General features: G+C 42.4%; 1 protein-coding gene across 4 annotated transcripts in view; it reads left to right on the top strand.

The window, feature by feature from the left end:
- Window positions 1-17,338, top strand: part of CLIP1 (CAP-Gly domain containing linker protein 1) — a 116,904-nt gene that overhangs the window by 44,649 nt on the left and 54,917 nt on the right. For 3 of the 4 annotated variants that reach the window (XM_038763764.1, XM_038763762.1, XM_038763763.1), the window contains exons 4-8: window positions 6,522-6,646; window positions 7,849-8,065; window positions 10,771-10,968; window positions 11,494-11,597; window positions 15,722-15,782. In XM_038763764.1, coding sequence (XP_038619692.1) covers window positions 6,522-6,646; window positions 7,849-8,065; window positions 10,771-10,968; window positions 11,494-11,597; window positions 15,722-15,782 — 705 coding nt within the window. Of the gene's footprint in view, window positions 1-6,521; window positions 6,647-7,848; window positions 8,066-10,770; window positions 10,969-11,493; window positions 11,598-15,721; window positions 15,783-17,018; window positions 17,052-17,338 lie in introns of all 4 variants that reach the window. The other variant, XM_038763759.1, reaches the window with a different exon arrangement.

Here is a 17,338-nt window from a genome sequence, read left to right as displayed (position 1 = left end):
CTGCTCATGGCGGCAGCGCTTTTCTTCCAAATGAGCATCTAAAATGAAATTCCGTTCCTAGAACTCTGCATGGGCTGGGTTTTCTGGGCCCAATCCCTGTCTGAATTTAGCAAGCAAAGCAAATTCTTCTTGAACCTCTAAATCTTTAAAGTTTTGCTGATATCAGGGGACACGGGCCTGTTAAATGGTGTAGGTAAGGCTAGCTTCAAACACCTGTATTTCTTGAGCGCTTACTCTGTGCAGAGCACTGTCCTAAGCGCTTGGGAGTATAATACAATAGAGTTAGCAGACACGTTCCCTGCCCACAACGACTTTACAGTCTAGAGGGGGAGATGTCATTAATATAAATAAATAATTTATAACATGTAATTTATAGATATATAGCTATGTGCTGTGGGGTTGACGGTGGGGTGAATATCGGAGGTCATGGATCCAAATGCAAAGAAGGAAGAAAACGAGCCAGGGAAAAGAAGGCTTAATTGGGAAAGTCTCTTGGAGGATATGTGACCTTAGTAACTCTGCCTACTTCCAATGGTAACTGCTACTGCAAGTACCATCACTTGAGAAACATAAAGCCTGAGCAAAATACATTTGGAAATCTGAAGCAGTTAATCAACCAATGCCATTGTCGGGTCAGAGTCAGAACTGTAGTGGCCAGTTTTATTGGCCATCTTTTCCTTTAAAACTTCTAAAAGTCACTGTCCCCTCTAGTTGTCTTATTTCTAGGTGAGTTCCTCATTGTGGAGCAGAGAGCAAAGAATAGGTGGGTAGCTTGGCCTCCCTGGAGGCTTTTTTGGTTTTTATGGTATTTAAGTGCTTACTATGTGCCAGGCACTGTTCTAAGCGCTGGGGTAGATACATGCAAACCAAGTTGGACACAGTCCATGTCCTACTTGGGGCTCACAAATTAATCCCCATTTTACAGATGAGGTAACAGGCACAGAGAAGTGAAGTGACTTGCCCAAAGCAGACAAGGGGCGGAGTCAGGATTAGAACACAGTTCCTGTGTTTTATCCACTAAACCACACTGCTTCTCAGTTGGGACTGTGAAATGGATCGGCAAGCAGCTGCTTTCTGATTCCCAAATGTAGACTCTTATCACTGGACCGGCCTTCTCAGGAGCTAATCACTTCTCCAGTCAGGTGCCAGATTCTCCCTCAGTTTTTCCTGCTGTATCACGGGTCTATGGAAAAAGCGAATTTAGAGAGCACTGCAGTTCTGCTTTGAATTGTGCTTAGTTATGAATGATCTTGTAGCCTAGGTCCTCCCTGACTCAGATGCTTCTTTATTATTTACTAGTCTCTCTCACCTCACACTGGTGGTTCAGAATTGTATCTTGTACTTATTAAAATGGGGGAGCTGCATTTAACTTAAGCACCAAACCTGTGGCATGGAATTCATGAGCTGCTTCACTCTGTGGGAAAGGAATGACGTTTGGAAGACAAACAGAAAGTTAGCCCATTGTTTCTGATGCATTGCATTTGCCAAGTACTAATTAAAAGCATTTTGCCATTTAGCTAGGGATCTCACCGTGGATAGGGAATGTGTCTATCAATGCCATTTATAGTGTACTCTCCCAAGTGCTTAGTACAGAGCCCTGCACACAGTGCTCAGTAAATATGATTGATTGACTTCTGGACTAAACTTGTGGGCAGGGAATGTGGCTACCAACTCGGTTGTAGTGTATTTTCCCAAGTGCTTCGTACCGGAGGACAGTAGAAGTACAGTTCAGTGGGAGAAGCAGCATGATGTAGCGGATAGAGCACGGGCCCGGGAATCAGAAGGGCATTGGTTCTAATCCTGGCTCTGCCACTTGTCTGCTGTGTGACCTTGGACAAGTCACTTAACTTTTCTGTGCCTCAGTTACCTCACCTGTAAAAATGGGGATTGATATTGTTAGCCCCACATGGGACAAGGGACTGTGTCCAACCTGATTTGCTTGTATCCATCCCAGCCCTTAGTACAGTGCCTGACACGTAGTAAGCGCTTAACAAATGCCATAATTATTATTAATAGTTGTTATTACAGTGCTCTGCACACAGAAAGCGCATAATAAATACCACTGATTGATTGACTTGGCAGGTCTGAAGTTTCCGACAGACACTTTTTATTTGCTGTAACTGGCAACATCACTGTGTGGCAAATCAACAATCTCTCCCACACCTTATAGACAAAGAAACTGAGACCCAGGGTGGCTCTATTGTTTGCCAGGGACTTGAGTAAACTAGTCCAAAGATGGAATTGTAATTCAGTTTGCCACCTGCCAGTATAAAAGCCATGCAGTCTGAGCCTTAGCAGAATTTGGGTGGTGCTTAGATGCCTTTGTTTTTGCCCAGGAAGTTGACATTCTCTTCATAAGCGTAGAGACCTCACATATAGTTCCCTATTAATGGAAATATCCACCTTCTACCATTTTGACCTGTTTCATGCTTTCCTCCTGAAATGTTTTTCTTGCTTTGTAAAGCTGAGCTTGCCTACAATAATTTCAGCTTATCCACATATGGTAAATCGAGGCTCTGGCTTAGGTTCCTTTTCCCTAGATGAAGAGTTCTTGCTTTCAGCCAAATTTACCACATCCTCTATGTTGCGAGTCTGCAGTTAGTATAAGTCAGAAAGAATGCACGGTGGGTTTGCTACTTCTCTAAAACTCCAAGTCTTTGATTCTTTATTTTTGAACTTATAAAACTCAAGTTCCCATTTGCTCTTATGGTTTTGTATGAGCTGTTCTCTTCTTGAGCTAGACATAAGGTCCATTCAGGCCCGTATTCTGGCTCCGGCAGCACGGTACAGTGCTCTGCACACAGTAAGCGTTCAATAAATGCGATTGAGTGAATAAAATGATGCTTGAAAGACAGTGCAATCGCTAACCTCTGTGACATCCAACTACATGATCAGGGATGAATCTTTCCAATCCATCTAACTTTTTTTTCTAATAAATCCTGAACAAACATTACTTGGAAATTGTAGCTTTGACTAAAAAAAAACAAACAAAAGCATAGCAGCTATGGGTGTGTATATGTGTGCGCCCATTAATTCATTTAATTGTATTTATTGAGCGCTTACTGTGTGCAGAGCATTGTACTAAGCACTTGGAAAGTACAATTCAGCAACAAATAGTGACAATCCCTGCCCATAACAGGCTCACAGTTTAGAAGGGGGAAGACAGACATCAGAACAAGTAAACAGGCATCAATAGCATAAGTATAAATACATTGTAGATATGTACACATCATTAATAAAATAAATAGAATTATAAATATGTACATATATACACAAGTGCTGCGGAGAGGGGGGTGCAGCAGAAGGAGCGAGTGGAGGGGAAGGGGAGCAGAGGAAAGGGGGGCTTAGTCCGGGAAGGCCTCCTGAAGGAGGTAAGCTTTTGGTACGTAATAATAATAATAATAATGATGGTGATGATGGTATTTGCTAAGCGCTTACTGTGTGCCAAGCACTGTTCCAAGCTCTGGGGTAGATAAAAGGTAACCAGGTTGTCCCATGTGGGGCTCACAGTCTTTATCCCCATTTTACAGATGAGGTAACTGAGGCACAGAGAAGTGAAGTGACTTCCCCAAAGTCACAAAGCTGACAAGTGTCAGAGCCAGGATCTGGTTTCCTTATGGAAGAAAGAATAATCTGAACCAACCAAACTACTAAAACCATTGAAATCCCATCTGTACATTTAGGACTGCTAATTACATTTCTGAGTTGAGGACTCTGATAAAGTAGAGTGGAATTGGAGAGATTTCAGGGCCTTACATGAGTTTCTCCTTATTGGTTTTGAGGAGTTCTGAATAGTAATCCTGTTCTTCTGTAAGAAAAGGGCGAATACTGTCTAATGTGTGAGTCAATCAAACAATGATATTTATTGAGTGTTTACTATGTGCAGAGCACTATACTAATTTCCTGGGAGAGTACAATACAACAGAATTAGCAGACCCGTCCCCTGCCCATAATGGCCTTTGCAGTCTAGTGGGATTAGAGTCAAGGCTCCAGGTCTTTATTAAAAAAAAGAAAAAGTAACCTTTCCTGGTAACAACTCATGACTCAATTTCAAACACTTTGTTGAATCTGTGTTTTCCAGGGAAAATAAATAATTCAACATTCCAATATATAAATGTGTAAATAAGTACTGAGGATAGGAATTAAATACATAAATTCTAAGGGTGACTGGGATGACGGGACTAGGGTGTGCAAATGAATAAGGGAAGACTTTGTGGAGGCGGTGGGATTTTTAGAAAGGCTTTGAAAATTGGGAGAGCTGTGGTCTGGTTGATTAGGGATAGCGTGTGGAAAGAGGGATTTGTGGAGAGGGGTCCCTGCTATAATAAAGCTCTCTTAAAGCTCGGCATTTCTTCCATTCCTCCATCTTTGACCCTCCCTACCCCCCACCCCCACCAAACACACACACTCACAACTCTCACCAGCTATTCCAATCTTTAACTCCCTCCCTAAATGTGGATGACTTGTAAGGATCCTTTCTGGATCTCTTATTCTCCTTGCTATTCACTCATTTTCTTGGGGAGCACATCCATTCGTGTAACTTCAGATGCAATTCCACCCAGCACACTGTCAGCTCATTGTGGGCAGGGAATGTGTCCATTTATTGTTATGCTGTAGTCTCCCAAGTGCTTAGTACAGTGCTCTGCACACAATAAGCACTCAGTTAATATGAGTGAATAAATGAAGAGTGAAGAGGGTGGAAGCCAGATTGGAGGGAGTCAAGGAGAAAGTTGGAGAAGCGGAGACAGTGGGCGTAGACGACTCATTCAAGGAGTTTGGAGAGAAATCAAAGGAGTGAGATGGGGCGAAAACTACCGGGAGCCATGGGGTCAAAGGAAGTTCTTTTGTGATAGGAGATACAGAATCATGTTTGAAAGCAGTGGGGAAGAAGCCATTGGCGAGTGAGCAGTTGAAGATGGTGGTCAGGGAGGGGAGGGCGGAGGGGAGGGCAGAGGGGACAAGTATTTTGATAAGGTGTGAAGGGTTAAGGTTGGGGGTGCAGGTGGAGGGGGGAGATTTTTGAGAAGAGGCGGGAGTTCTCATAAGAGATCGCTGGGAAAGATGGAGGAGTTGAAGAAGGAGCAGGAGGAGAGAGGGACAGGAGAGGAACAGGGAAGGTTTTAGGGAGACCATGCTTGGTGGGCAAGCTTTCAGGGAGGGCGGGGGACTGGGGGTTTGAAGGGGGAGAAACACCTGGTGAGGACAATGGGCATGTGCTTGGAGGGAGGGGTCAGCAAGGAAGGAGAAGTAATGTGGGTGGGCAGAGAAGAGGGCAGATATAGCAGGTGAGAATGAACTTCGGGGGGGCAAGGTTCGCCTGAAATCTAGATTTCTGCCAGCAGCACTCACAGCTCAAGCACAGGAGTGAATTCAGTTAATTGGGGTCTTTGCTAAACATAGTCTTAAACAAGAGCTTCTTCAAAATCTGCCTTCCTTTAGAGGGGAGGCAAGGACATGTAGCCATAGGAATATAGGAGGAAACAACGGGTGAGACTATGGAATAGATTATGTAAATACTAAAGCAGATTGTATTATTTTAGAAAATAAATATGTACGTCAGAGAAGTAGTGTTGCCTAATGGAAGAGCCAGATCTGGGAGTCAGGGGACCTAGATTCTAAGTAACCTTGGGCAAGCAAGCCATCTAACTTCTCCGGGCCTCAGTTTCATCATCAGTAAAATGGAGCTAAGTGCCTGATTTCCCTTCTCCTAGGACGGGGACTATGTCCAACCCGATTATCTTGTATCTACCCCAGTACTTAGTACAGTGCTTTGCACAGAGTAAGTGCCTAGCAACTATCAATCAGTCATATTATTGAGAGCTCACTGTATGCAGATCACTGTCCCAATGCTTGGGGTAGTACAATATAAAGAATTGGTAGACATGTTACCCGCCCACTGGTTTAGCTGGGGAGACAGATGATAAAATATATTTTGGATATGTATGTAACTGCAGTGATGTGAATAAAGGGTACAAATCTAGGGCAAGGGTGATGCAGAATGGAGGGGGACTAAGAAATGATGGTTAAGTTGGGGAAAGCCTCTTGGAGATGTGACTTTAATGTAATTATTAGAGGAGGAACTACCAGTTTGAGCAAATCTGAGCTAGAGTAAGCTATGATTATTGTTATTATTAATAGTAATATTGTAATAATCGTATTTGGCAGGTGCTTACTATGTGCGAGGCACTATACTACGTGCTGGAGTAGATAAGTAAATTGGGTTGACTCCAGTGTTTGTCCCACATAGAGCTCATAGTCTTCATCCCCATTTTACGGATGATGTAATTGAGGCATAGAGAAGTTAAATGACTTGCCCAAGGTCACACAGCTGACAAGTGGCAGAGCTGGGATTAGAACTCAGGTCTTTCCAACTCCCAAGCCTGTGCCTCTACCCATTAGGCGTGCTGCGTCTCAGAAATGGCTGAATTTAATATTGGATTACCGATGGAATCTGTAAAGGCTATTTGTCTACTGTTTGTTTTTTAATTTTCAAACTCTGTTTTGTCATCCTTGTCTCTTAGGTCGGTGGTACAAAGGCAGGGGTGGTACGGTTTCTGGGAGAGACAGACTTCGCCAAAGGGGAATGGTGTGGTGTAGAGCTTGATGAGCCCCTGGGAAAGAACGATGGAGCAGTTGCTGGGACAAGGTTTGTTCAGAGTAATACTTGGAGTTTATGTAGCGCTTTTATCACCAAAGCACTGACACGTTACTTGAGCCATTTTTATCCTAACAACATCCCTCGGGAAAGGCAATTATTATTTTCCCCATTATGCAGTTGGGGAAACTGATGCATGAAGAGGTCAAGTGATTTGTCCAAAGTCACACAGCCAAAGTGACAGAGCTAGGCCTGGCTCTGCACACAGTAAGCGCTCAATAAATACGATTGATTGATTGATTGGAAGCCAGGTCCTCCTAATCCCAGCCCCATACTCTTTCCACTGAACCAAGCTGCCTTTTACTTTTGAGAAGTGCTTTTCAGAGTGCCTCTGAAGCAACTTTTCAAGGTTTACAGGCTAATTCACATACACCAGAACTTTCTCTCCCAAGATCCATTCATCAAGCTGACTTTTTTTTTTCTTCTTACCTGTTCTCATTTGCACAGGGCACATCCTGTAGTCTCAACCGCATGTAATCTTCATATTGCTTAAATTGATGGTACCCTTAGGCAGCCTCTCAAGTTGTAGCATGCTTTAGCAACCCTCTGCCTTAGAAAGCAACCCTCCGTTAGAGCTAAAGCAATGTAGAAGAGTTTGTGGGGCATGGGGGAGTGAGAACTACTGTTTATAAGCATAATATGTCTTATTTTCTCCAAACTAAGTGGCGAGAATATGGAAAGAGCACGGGCTTTGGAGTCAGAGGTCATGAGTCCAAACCCCAGCTCTGCCAATTGTCAGCTGTGTGACTTTGGGCAAGTCACTTAACTTCTCTGTGCCTCAGTGACCTCATCCGTAAAATGGGGATTAAGACTGTGAGCCCCCCGTGGGACAACCCGATCACCTTGTAACCTCCCCAGCACTTAGAACAGTGCTTTGCACATAGTAAGCGCTTAATAAATGCCATTATTATTATTATAAGATGGAAAGAGAATATTGAGACCTCATTTAGACCCTCCAGTCAGTTGACTTGGTTTGGTCAGTAAAGCACAGACCTTGCGGTAATATTCGTGGGCCCTTGGCCAAGTCATTTTCCCTCTCAGTTCCACAGTCTTTGAGAAATGAAAATCTTCAACTTCCCTCTCACCCTCCATCTCCTTGAGATGCACCGACTTTGGAAGCATCAGGTCAGATCTCTCGAAAACCGGTGAGATTCAGTCTCATTTTTAGTAAGTAGTCTTTTTGTTCCCTAAAGGTATTTTCAGTGTCAACCGAAGTATGGCTTGTTCGCCCCTGTCCACAAAGTGACCAAGATCGGCTTTCCCTCCACTACCCCGGCCAAAGCCAAGACCGCCGTGAGGAAGGTGATGGCGGCATCGGCCAGCCTGAAGCGCAGTCCTTCGGCCTCGTCTATCAGCTCCCTGAGCTCGGTGGCCTCATCCGTAAGCAGCAAGCCCAGTCGTACAGGACTAGTAAGCTCCCTTTTCCTATTGCATGCTTTGTATTTCCTGAGCAAGCGCCCATGCTGCATGGCTTGTAGTTTGCTGCAATAAACTTCACTAGCATCCTCCTTAGACAAGTTCAGCAAACTGTGCTTCATCTGTGCTTTTGGCTTTCCCTCTCCCATATGTTTTTTTTCTCTCACACTAAAAAGCATGCAAGGTGGAATTTGTAGCTTACTCTGAAACCTGTTATAAGTTGCAAGTCAGTTTAAAGTATCATTACAGTAAGAATGCCAATATGCTATTCAAATAAGAAGGGGGCTGTTCAGAGGCCCTCCAAAGTCCTTTAGGGCTCTCTCAGTCTTTTCTGGGTCTCAGGGGAGTGAGAGAAAGTGTTTTCGCTCTAAAGGTTGAAAGTGAATGTGTTTATCTTCATGATTTTTGACATCAGTAAAGTATGGAAATTGGAAGAATATTTTTTTCCAGTCTAGTGGTCTCTTCCTCTTTGATAGTTTTACTTTAATAATTTAAGAAGCAAGGTGTGTTGGAATTATTATGGCATCAAAGTTCTAATGTAAGTCAGTAAAAAGGAAAGGGCCTGACAAGGGGAACTGTTTTACTTGGAGAGGGAAGGGAAAGATTTCAAGCATTTTTTTATTTAGGGATTCTGAGAAAACTTGAGGAAATAAAAGTAGAAATATCAAAGTGAATCTAGAGTAGGTTGCTTCTGATCTACCTGAAATGCAGGTATACTAATGGGAAGTGCAACCTGTTTTTTTTATTATTATTAACTTTGGCCCTGTCCTCTACCTTTAAAATTGGATCTAAAATTGAGTCTGAATGTTTTACCTGATTGAAATAGAAGTCAGTAGGTAGGTGAATAGTTTATATTCTTTGAGATGCTTTTATCCTCAATGTGTTAGTGGATGAAAGGTGTGGATTTAGGATGCTAACCTGAGCAGACAAGCATTAGCCATAGTCCTTTATTTCCTTACAACTTAAACAATAGGATAAAAATTTTTGTTCACCTTATACCGTGGCTTAGGAGAGGTAGAGGCCATGGAGTTTTTCGGTTGTGTTGCTGCCTGGTGATTTAGCTTCTGAGGAAATCAAAGAACTTTTCTCTCCGCCCTTCACAGGCCAATATTTCTCTCCACTTAGTCCAAGGCCTAAAGGGAAACGAAACTTGTAAACATCTTTATTTGCACCTGAAAGTAGCATCTACAGTTCTTACTGAAGAATTCAGTCCAACTCCAGAAAACCAGGGATGTGACTTCCCCCACCTGCTTTGAGCAAAGCTCTATTGAAGAAACCCAATTTTGCTAAGAAAAAGTCACTTGGAATTTCATAGGGAGGTTGACCTTCTGAAATCTGCCCAACTGCTTTCTCTCTCTCTCTCTCTCTCTCTCTCTCTCTCTCTCTCTCTCTCTCTCTCTCTCTCTCTCTCTCTCTCTCTCTCTCCCACACACACACACACACACACACACACCCAACACACAATTTTCCACTTTTACGCCTCCTCATGTCCATTTTTCATAACTTCCACAATTCCTACTTTTTTCCCGGCAGTAATTTAAGCCACCTACCAAGTAGTGGAGTCATTGGTGAAGTAAAGCTGACAGATGAGACGTGAGCACTTGTCCAGTCTGAAGAGAGCAAGTCTGATAAATACATCTCTCAATGTTCCTCAGAAGATTTTTGAGGCGGGCACTTTTTTCTGAAGAATGGTTTTGGGGTTGATGTAATAGGTGGGTAAGCACAAAGGGCCTCAAAAATGTTAGCCTGGCATGACTGTACTTTGGGGACTTGTGAGGAAATTTATTCAAAGTATATAATAGAAACCAACATTTCTTTCTTCTTGTAGCTCAGGTCATTTTATCTAGTGTCTTGAATCATTTTAGAAGTGCTCAATTTGATCAGGAAGGAATCGTGTACCACATAGTGAAATTTCAAAGGGTGATGGTCATATGCGCAAAAGAAGAACAGTTTTTTTCTTTCTCACTGGAAGAAACCCAGTTGTGCGAACATGACAGGCAAGCAAGTGTGGAGACTTACATTTCAAAGGCAGAAATGATGTCTTTGCCTGTTCATTTTATTCTGATAAGATGCTCTGAAGATTCCTGAGATTCTGATTGGGACTCAAAAAACAAAGTGAAACAGATTGAATTCGTGTCTCCGTAATTATGAATCCTCATTAATCTTCTGAAGAAGGATCTGTGACTCCCAGGACTGCCTGTTCCTCGTGATGACCAGGAGGTTGGAAGATAATGAATCTCAGAAGAATATAGAAGCCAGATCCACATTCCCAATGCACAAGGATTCATATACTCTCAGTAGGAACTTGGAAGAAAGGACACCCCCCTCCAAAAAAAAAGTGACTCTAGCAAGACCATCTCAGAGGGATTCTTTTGAAGCTTCTTCACTCTCACAAGTTGCAGCTAGGGCTCCTTTGTTCTAGGCCATTCGTTCTTCTCCTTGTTTCTTTGTGGGCTGGTGTCATCATAGTATGGCTTCTACCCAGGTGTGTTGGCTTTGCTTCTAGGATAGCTCAAGCACTGTGAAATTAACAGACACATGCTGCATGCTTTCCTTCTTCTTCAATTAAAAAACATTTCCTGTATTCGATTTCCCAGCATGTCAAGAACAGGAGGCGCTTCTGCTTGGCTGTGTATAAACCATTTTCTCTCTGCCGTGGTAATGGAGTTTCCTTTTACTTCTTTAACTTTACTTTTCAGTTGACCGAAACATCTTCACGCTACGCCAGGAAGATCTCCGGCACCACCGCCCTCCAGGAGGCTCTGAAGGAGAAACAGCAGCACATCGAGCAGCTGCTCGCAGAGCGGGATCTGGAGAGGGCGGAGGTGGCGAAAGCCACAAGCCATGTGGGGGAAATAGAGCAGGAACTAGCCCTGGCCCGGGATGGACATGATCAGGTGAAGTCCTGTTACTGAGGCTTCTGGGCAGAGGTGATGATCCTTAGGTTGAGCAAGGTGGAGAAAGGTATACCTCATGCCCACATCGAGGAAACTAGGTGTGAGTTGAGGATGTGAGTGTCAAGTTTGTGGTCGTGTTGGTTCAGAAACTCTAGTCCTTGGTGTAGTTTCCTGTCAGAGTTGAAGAATTGCTTTTTTTGGGTCCCACGTTGGCCTTCTGGCATTGTCTATTCGCATCACAGAGGTATCATGTTGTTTGGGGGATGTGTGTGTGTGTGTGTGTGTGTGTTTTATGTGTATTTCAGCTGGGAAGAGAGCCATCTTATTTCCATTGACAGAAGAGACTTAACTATCCAAAGGATATAATTCTGCAGACCCTCTTTTCAGAAGTGTTGGGAGGGATAACTTATTAACGATCAAAAAATACCACAATATTACTACTCACCGTAGCCCTGTGGAAAGATGTGGCGATGTCTGCGGCTGTGCCGTGACCAGACTGCTCATTAACATCTTTGCCTTTGCCAGCACTCCTTGGAAATGGAAGCAAAGATGGACCAGTTGCGTGCTATGGTGGAAGCTGCTGACCGGGAAAAGGTGGAGCTTCTCAATCAACTGGAGGAGGAGAAAAGGTAGTCCTAAAAGGCTTTTTTCCGCCCATGGGTGGTTATTCTCTGGGTTTTAAAATAAGATTTGACATCCTGTGGTTTATCTGACTAAGAATAGCCACGAGTAATGAATGAATCGTTACAACTTGAACAGACAAAAATGCATACCTCCGGTCCATGCTAGGGCCTCATTTGGAAGACAAGCTGGAGTGGGAGAGTTCTAACAAAAGGGTGTGAGGGTTCCTTTGGAGTCTTCCTGGGAGAACTCAGAGCATGTGCTTCAAAAAAACAAAAGGAGTTGGGTCTCACTCTGTGGTAATGGCTCCATTGATTTCCAGCAGTCTCCCAAGCAGCTGTAGAATGTACCTGTGAACCAAATCTGGCGACAGTGACTTACTCAATCACTATTTCTGTAGGAAGGACCCTTCAAATCACACTGTTATGTATCTTTGGGGATATTTTCCCTTGGAGCTAGGGGATGTTGCCAGAAAAACAAAAGAGCTATTTTTGCAGTGTGATGAAAGATAGTTTGGGGGCTTGCCTAGATACCCTTCTAAACTCAAGGAGAGTGACCTGAGTCATCATCATCATCATTAATGAACATTATTAAATACCACAGGGTATATTTCACTATCTTAAGTGTCAGAATTATCCTCGCTTTCAAGTGACAAATCTGTTGACTTCCAAGGTTACCTTGGGAAGCATGTCCTCCAGTTACACAAGGCTTATTTCTAGCAATAGGGGATGGATTGAGCCTCTGGAAAGGGAGAAAAGAATTCATAGTGAAACCATTTGAGCAGTTACTTGGTTTCAGAATCTCAACTCCCGTCCGGCTTTGTGTAAAACCTTCCCCTGAAGCCCTATATTGGCATTTCACACAGTGTCATCTTCTTCCTGGGATTGCTTCTTCGGGCATTCTTAGGAAAGTCCCATGTGTAGTCTTTGGCGGTGAGCAGGTGCGCCTGAAAAGGTACCTCTGCATGCCAGGCCATCTAGTGCTGTGTATTCACAGCTCTCAGCAGGACCTGGGAACTCATTCTGCAAGATGCTGAGCAACAAGAAAGCTTTCCAACAGTGAGCTCTTTAGTAAGTTCAGGAGCATTTTACTGCTTGAAGATTGTTCCCGTCCTCACCCGATAATATTTTTTCCTGCCTTTGTTCTAGGAGATGGTAGGTTAGACTTTTTTTTAATCTGTATGCCTTTTAGATGGATTTAGTTTGACATTTTTTTCCTTTCCTTCTCCTTTTCCAGAGGGAAAAGGATCCTACAAGTTTCTAGTCTCTCTCATTTCAGAAAGATTCGACATAGTTCTTCTGTTTCTTTATGCTTGGTTTCCCAGGTTTGCAGCTGAGGCATATTGGGTCCCACCTTGGTAACATTGGTAGCTAAAACCATGGACTCTTTTCGCCCCCTTATTGCTACCCCCAAATTGGTGGTGTATGTAGATTAGGGGATAGGAATAAATCCTTCACACATTTCCCATCTATATGTTTAATGAATCCCAGAAACTAGAGGCAGCCATTTTGAGTTTGGGTTCATTTGACTGACAAAGCAGAACTGTCCCTTGAAATCCAGAAGTACTTTTTTCTAGATCTAATTGAAGCATATGCAGTGTTAGGCTAGACCATATAGCCCAGTGTGCTGTCACTGGCAATGGTGCTAAAGAGTACTTGGAAGAACAGTGTGATAGTTGCCTTCCTAGATATCCAATGAAATGCTCGAAAGTTGGCCTTTCTAACACCCATAATATTTTCTCTAATAATCCATCATGCATCTCATTCACAAGTTTATCCAATCCATTTTTAAACCTTTTGATAGTTCTGCTGCACAACCTCCTGCCGTAATGAATCCTTACTGCTATGGAAAAGACTTTTTTTTTGGTTTGTTTTGAACTTCAAAGCACCAGTAGGGCCCCCCTAATTTCTGGTGGTGTGAGATTTGAGGAACCACAATCTGGTGTCGACCCATCCATATCCTTTCTGAATTTGTAAACTCCAAGTCATGTCCCCCTTTAGTCTTCTTGGGCTCCCTTCTCTGTGCCTCCTCAGCTCTATTATGTCCTTCCTAAATTGAGTCGACCAGAACTACATGCAGTGCTACACTTGGTGAGCAGAGCTGTGTGCAATTCTTCAGGTGGGGACTTAGTAAATAATGGTAGAGCTGTGTATTTTGTTTTGTTTCCTGTACTTTTCCTGTTGATCTTGGTCTTTCTGACTGTTGTCATACAGTGGACCAGCGTTTGAGAGAGCATTCAATAATTACTCCAAGTTTTATTCCTGGTTAGAAACCAATAGCCCAGATTCTGTCATCATGCAGTTATAATGTGGATTATTTTTCCCTTGGTGCATTGCTTTGCACCTAATATGGAAATCCTCGTGCCACTTTTCTTTCATTCAGTCCACTTTTCATTTATTCATTCATTCATTCAGTCATATTTATGGAGCACTTACTGTGTGCACTGTACTAAGCATTTGGGATAGCACTGTATAACAATAAACAGTCACATTCCCTGCCCACAACAAGCTCACAATCTACAGGGGGAGGCAGACATTAATTTGAATAAATTACAGATATGTACGTAAGTGCCGTGGGGCTGGGAGGGGGGATGAATAAAGGGAGCAAGTCAGGGTGATGCAGAAGGGAGTGGGAGAAGAGGAAAGGAGGGCTTAGTCATGGAAGGCCTCTTGGAGGGGATGTGCCTTCAATGAGACTTTGAAATGGCGAAGAGTAATTGTTGGACAAGAGGAGGTAGGACATTAGATGAAATTGAGTTACAGTGAGAAGGTTAGTATTAGAGGAGTTAAGTGTGTAGGCTGGGTTTTAGACAAACAGCTTGGCTTAGTGGAAAGAGCCCAGGCTTGGGAGTCAGAGGTCATGGGTTCGAATCCCGGCTCTGCCACTTGTCAGCTGTGTGACCTTGGGCAAGCCACTTAACTTCTCTGTGCCTCAGTTACCTCATCTGTAAAATGGGGATGAAGACTGTGAGCCCCACACGGGGCAACCTCATCACCTTGTATCCCCCAGTGCTTACAACAGTGCTTGCCACATAGTAAGCGCTTAACAAATACTATTATTATTATTAGGAGAGTAGCGAGGTGAGATAGGAGGAGGTAAGGTGATTGAATGCTTTAAATGCTTTTGAGACCTTCCTGCAGTTTATCCCCATCTGTTTTTTTTTTTTTACCACCTGAAAGAGCTTAGTGTTAAATAAAACTGCCCACTGGACTGATCTCTAGGGAATCCACTCTTCTTTTTCCAGAAAAGTGGCTATTTATTAAATTTATACAAAATATTTTAACCAAGCAATGATTATTTAGTTTTTTAAAAAACTTTTGCTCTGCAACCCTGGTGATTCAGAAAAATCTGAGAAAAGTATGTCCATTATTTCCCTTCTAGCATCCTGTTTATAGATTCCCTCAGATTACAGAGATAAGGTATCCTCTGTGGAAACGATATTATGTTATCTCCAACAGGCTGTATTGCTTTAAGCGCTCATGGATGCTAAATCGAATTAGCACTCTATCAGGTTGCTAGTTATGTAAGAGAGACTCACTGGTCTCCAATTCCGAGGGTCATCTCTAGAAATCACATTACTGGTAAAAGTTATTTTGGTGGCCTGTAAGTGCTCTAGGATAGTAGCCATTTGTAATGATAAGTTATCCACTTGCAGTTACCCAAACTTCCCTTTTGAATTCCTGTGGAACTCTCAGGTGTGTGCTGTTCAGCCCCTGTGATTTTATTTACATTTATGTTATCAGTTTGTTTTAAAGCCTCTTCTTTGGTTATGGAAATTTGATCCAGTTCCTTGATTTGTCTGCCACAAGAAAGCAGTTCGGGTATGGGACCCTTGCTGTTGATGAGGGGCAAAAAGGGCAAAAAAAAAAAAAAGAACATTTAAATTTTTCTATTTTCTTCTCCAGAGTTATTGATGAGGTTTCACTTAATTGGTCTTCTAAATAGAATTTGTTCAGCTATTAGGATGAGGCTTTTAGGGACAGTGGCAGAAGGGTGTGAAAACATACCGAGGGAATTCCTTCCTTTCTAATTTCTTTCATAGATTTTTAAAAGGGTTAATTCTGAATTTGGGGGATGACAGCTGTGAGCCATCTTAATCTCTTTTTAAACTGCCTTGATTTTCATCCCACAGGAAGGTTGAGGACCTTCAGTTTCGTGTGGAGGAGGAGTCGATTACCAAAGGCGATCTTGAGGTAAAATCAGACCAGCTTCCTAAAGCTCCTGAGGGTAATAAAATAGAGAAGCCCAGAACCCTAGGCAAGATAACAGTGCAGTGCCTGAAGTTTGGCCAGAGCGAAATGAGGGGTTTGCAGAAACGTAACGCCCACAAGGTGATCCTTGAAACCAAGAATTCAATCCTACCTTCTTTCTGCATGTGGACGGACCTTCCTTCCCCGCCAACGGGAGGCATGGCAGGGCCACCGGCATGCCTTTCCCTGGGCTACTGGGCATGGCTTGAGTTCCTGGTGGCTGAGGCAGTAGAATATCATCATCCCTGTGGCAGTGGCAGCGTCTGTTCTCTTAGCTGTGGCAGAGTAAAATCTTTTGCTGTTTCTCTTGTTGATTCTTCAAAATGCAAATCCCAGAAATCGGTCTTAATCAAATTATGAATCTATGCATGCTGTAGGTATGATTTTTTTTTTAAGTGATTTTTCTCTGACAGTCATAATCCTTCAAAGGGAATTTTAGAAGTATTGCTTTCTCTGTTTTTAAGCCAAATGAATTTGAACATTTGAAAGAAGCACACAGTACTTGATTTTCTTTTTGAGTTTTACATATTTTCCGATGCTTTAAAAAATACGTAGTGAAATCTAAATCTAAATGCAGTATTCTGTTCTACTTTCTTGAGATTTCTTCAGTTCATCTTCTTGGCAAACATGAAGATAGTGGTCCTAATATGTGAATTTCTTTACCCCTTCAGAGCATTACTTAAAATACAATTTCTGAATGAGGCATTCAGAGGCCAACAATTTGTTCCTCTTAGGATCACTGCCAGATTTATTACAAATGCAAATTTCTGAAAATGTCATAAACATATTTTGTGTCAACTCTTACAGAGCCAGTCTGCAAAATAATGAGTAAATCTTGCTCTGGTGTGACCAGAATCATACATATTTGAATAGTGCTTGGAAGTTGATAGATCATGATTTTGTGACAGTTTTTCATTCATATATAGTTACATTTCCTTTGGCAATTTTGTGTTCTCATCCATTTTAAAATACCCTAAAGACTCATTCCCATCCCCTACTTCATGGAAAATATGTAGTTTTTCCAAAACTGCCCCAGGTCTAAATCTCTGCCCCTGGGTTAGGATGGTAAAGCCTCGTATGTTCAGGAGTTGAAATCAGTCAAATTAAAGTTCGATTGCAAGCATTAAATTGTGAAACCTTTTAGTTGAAATTTTTTTTGTTTAATTTTTTTACTGATAGCGAAAGAGCCAGATTTCTGAAGATCCTGAGAATGTAAGAGGGCACTTAACTGTGTGGAGATTTATCCTCATCCCTGTTAACACAGATTGTAAAAAGATAAAATGCTTATTGATGTACTCAAACACTAACTGCATAATCTGTTTTTGAAACATTGACTTTAATATTTCTGTGCATGTGGCTGTTGGAGTGGTTACGTTTGTCCAGAGGAAAATGTATGTGGTGACTAAGCTCTGTAAACTTCTTTGTTTGCAGAAGAGGAGAATGTTTCATTATTATTATTATTTTAAAAAAGGGCCTGAGGCATGGCCTTGATTTTTTAC

This window comes from Tachyglossus aculeatus, chromosome 21, assembly GCF_015852505.1.
Source record: "Tachyglossus aculeatus isolate mTacAcu1 chromosome 21, mTacAcu1.pri, whole genome shotgun sequence".
In the NCBI taxonomy this organism is placed as follows: domain Eukaryota; kingdom Metazoa; phylum Chordata; class Mammalia; order Monotremata; family Tachyglossidae; genus Tachyglossus; species Tachyglossus aculeatus.
This window is presented reverse-complemented; position numbering and strand designations above follow the sequence as displayed.